At 38.7% G+C, this 2,126-nt stretch overlaps 1 protein-coding gene across 2 annotated transcripts in view; it reads left to right on the forward strand.

Annotated features, from left to right (window-relative positions):
- GUCY1A1 (guanylate cyclase 1 soluble subunit alpha 1) overlaps positions 1 to 2,126 on the forward strand; it is a 52,150-nt gene that overhangs the window by 5,494 nt on the left and 44,530 nt on the right. For both annotated transcript variants that reach the window (XM_004382031.2, XM_023736600.1), the window contains exon 2: positions 948 to 1,009. In XM_004382031.2, the coding sequence (XP_004382088.1) occupies positions 948 to 1,009 (62 nt within the window). The remainder of the gene's footprint in view (positions 1 to 947; positions 1,010 to 2,126) is intronic.

Below are 2,126 nucleotides of genomic sequence, written 5' to 3' on the forward strand. Positions count from 1 at the left end.
TTCTAAAGGAGATATAAATAGCTCTTACAGAAAAAGGAATTTCCCAATTTGGAAAATAGCCATAAAATTTTTCACTTTCCTCTGGAGAAACTACAGAAAGAATCAGTGGCACATATAGACACGTATGATTTTTATGAAATGAAATTGAAATGTCAGCGCTTCTTATCACTTATCAGTTAGAGACAATGAGCCATTAAAAGAGATCAATGGATAGTTAATAAAGAGAAAAACACGTGAAATACTCAGACATCAATAAAAGTGAGCGAAACTCTGACTATTTGATGAGGATTATTAGTTCAAAGAAAGGAAATCAGTGCAAGTTAGGGTAAATCCAAGGCTCCTGTTGAGCAATCAATGGACTGTGGTGACAGATTGGATTTAAGGGAAGAAAAAGGAGAGACGGATAACGTCAGAGTTTTCTAGAGCAGAAGATGGAAATGATATGTGAAGCGTCAATATGAACGTGCATTTAAGGATGGAGAGTCACTGGGTGGCTGGGTGTAGAGTTTGTGAAAGGCACAGTGTTTGCTTGGCTTGAGCCATGCTGAGATTGACGTATTGGCAGCACATCCAAGGGGATTTCCTGACTCAGAGGAAGTGATGTCCGTGGATTCCTTCATAGAAGACATGGCATTCATTACCAAACTAGAGTGTTCTGTTTGGATTCCAACTCAGCTTGTCTCTGTTTTGTGGCTGTCAGTGAGACCACCCACCACAGGAAAAGCTGTGGGCCACAGTACACATCCGAACTCAAATTAGTCTTGAGTTCGAAAAACCCGCAGAAAATCAATACCAGTTCCAACGTGTAAATTCATTGTACTTACCATTAAAGGAAATAACGTTTCTGCTTCTTCATAAGAAAGTTTTAGGACTTATTTTTAAAGTCTGTATCTTCAAATGAATTATTATTTAAAGGGAGGGTTTCAAATTTTTCTTTTCAATTCCAGTTTGAACGGCTGAACCTTGCACTTCAGAGAACATTGGCAAGACATAAAATCAAAGAAAGCAGGTAAGTTGAATAGCTTTAGTTGTATAAGTAAAGATCAACCTCTGATTGCAATCACTAGTCTTGCTACTAATTATTGAATATCAACAAGTACTTGTTCAAAGTTATGACTATGGAGGCTACACACAATCTTACAAAGCAGGAGAGCTCATGAAATACTCGGAAATCAATGCCAGTAGAACACCACCAGTTGATTCCAACTCATGGTGATTCCACGTGTGTCAGAGTAGAACTGTGTTCAGTGGCTGGTTTTTTGGAAGTAGATCTCCAGGCCTTTCTTCCAAGGTGTCTCTGGTTGGACTGAGCCTCCAACATTTTGGTTAGCAGCCAAGTGTGTCAAGCTTTTATTAGTTCAAAGAAAGGAAATCAGTAAAAGTTAGGGTAAATCCAAGGGTTGTTTCAAATAAACAACCAGCTGACCTGGGTGACAGATTGGATTTACGGATAAAAGAAAAGGGAGAGGCAGAGATAATGCCAGAGTGTTTTAGGCCAGAAGGTGGAAATGGTATGTGCTAGTAATGCCAGAAACTGGACTGTTTTAGTTGCTACTAACCTGAAAATAAGTGCATTTATTTTTCACATTTTAGGAATGGCTAAACTCAGGCTTGTAAAAAATGTTTGGGATTTTACAGCTAGGAAAAGGCAGACCTGGGTTTCAAGTTTAGGATTTTCAGAGCCCATGATTTTAAATATGTTATCATATATATAAAGTCTATTCTTTTGTATAAGTTACCAGCTGCCGTCGAGTCGACTCTGACTCATGACAACCCCATGAGTGTCAGAGTAGAACTGTGCTTCCTAGGGTTTTCAATGGCTGATTTTTCAGAAGTAGATTGCCAGGCCTTCTTCAAAGCCCCTTCTGGGTGGACTCAGCTCTCCAGCCTTTTAGTTAGCAGCTGAGAGCTTTAACTGTTTGCCCAACCAAGGGTTCCCTGTTCTTTCATATTGAGGGGCGATTTTTTGTTGTGGTGGTGGTGGTGGTTTTATTTATTTATTTATTTTTATTTTTTATATTTTATTGTACTTCAGGTGAAGGCTTAAAGAACCAATAGTTTCTCATGAAACAGTAGTACACATGTTGTTTTATGACATTGGTTAACAACCCCACAACATATTAACC

This window comes from Trichechus manatus, unplaced genomic scaffold (assembly GCF_000243295.1).
Source record: "Trichechus manatus latirostris isolate Lorelei unplaced genomic scaffold, TriManLat1.0 scaffold00089, whole genome shotgun sequence".
NCBI classification, from domain to species: domain Eukaryota; kingdom Metazoa; phylum Chordata; class Mammalia; order Sirenia; family Trichechidae; genus Trichechus; species Trichechus manatus.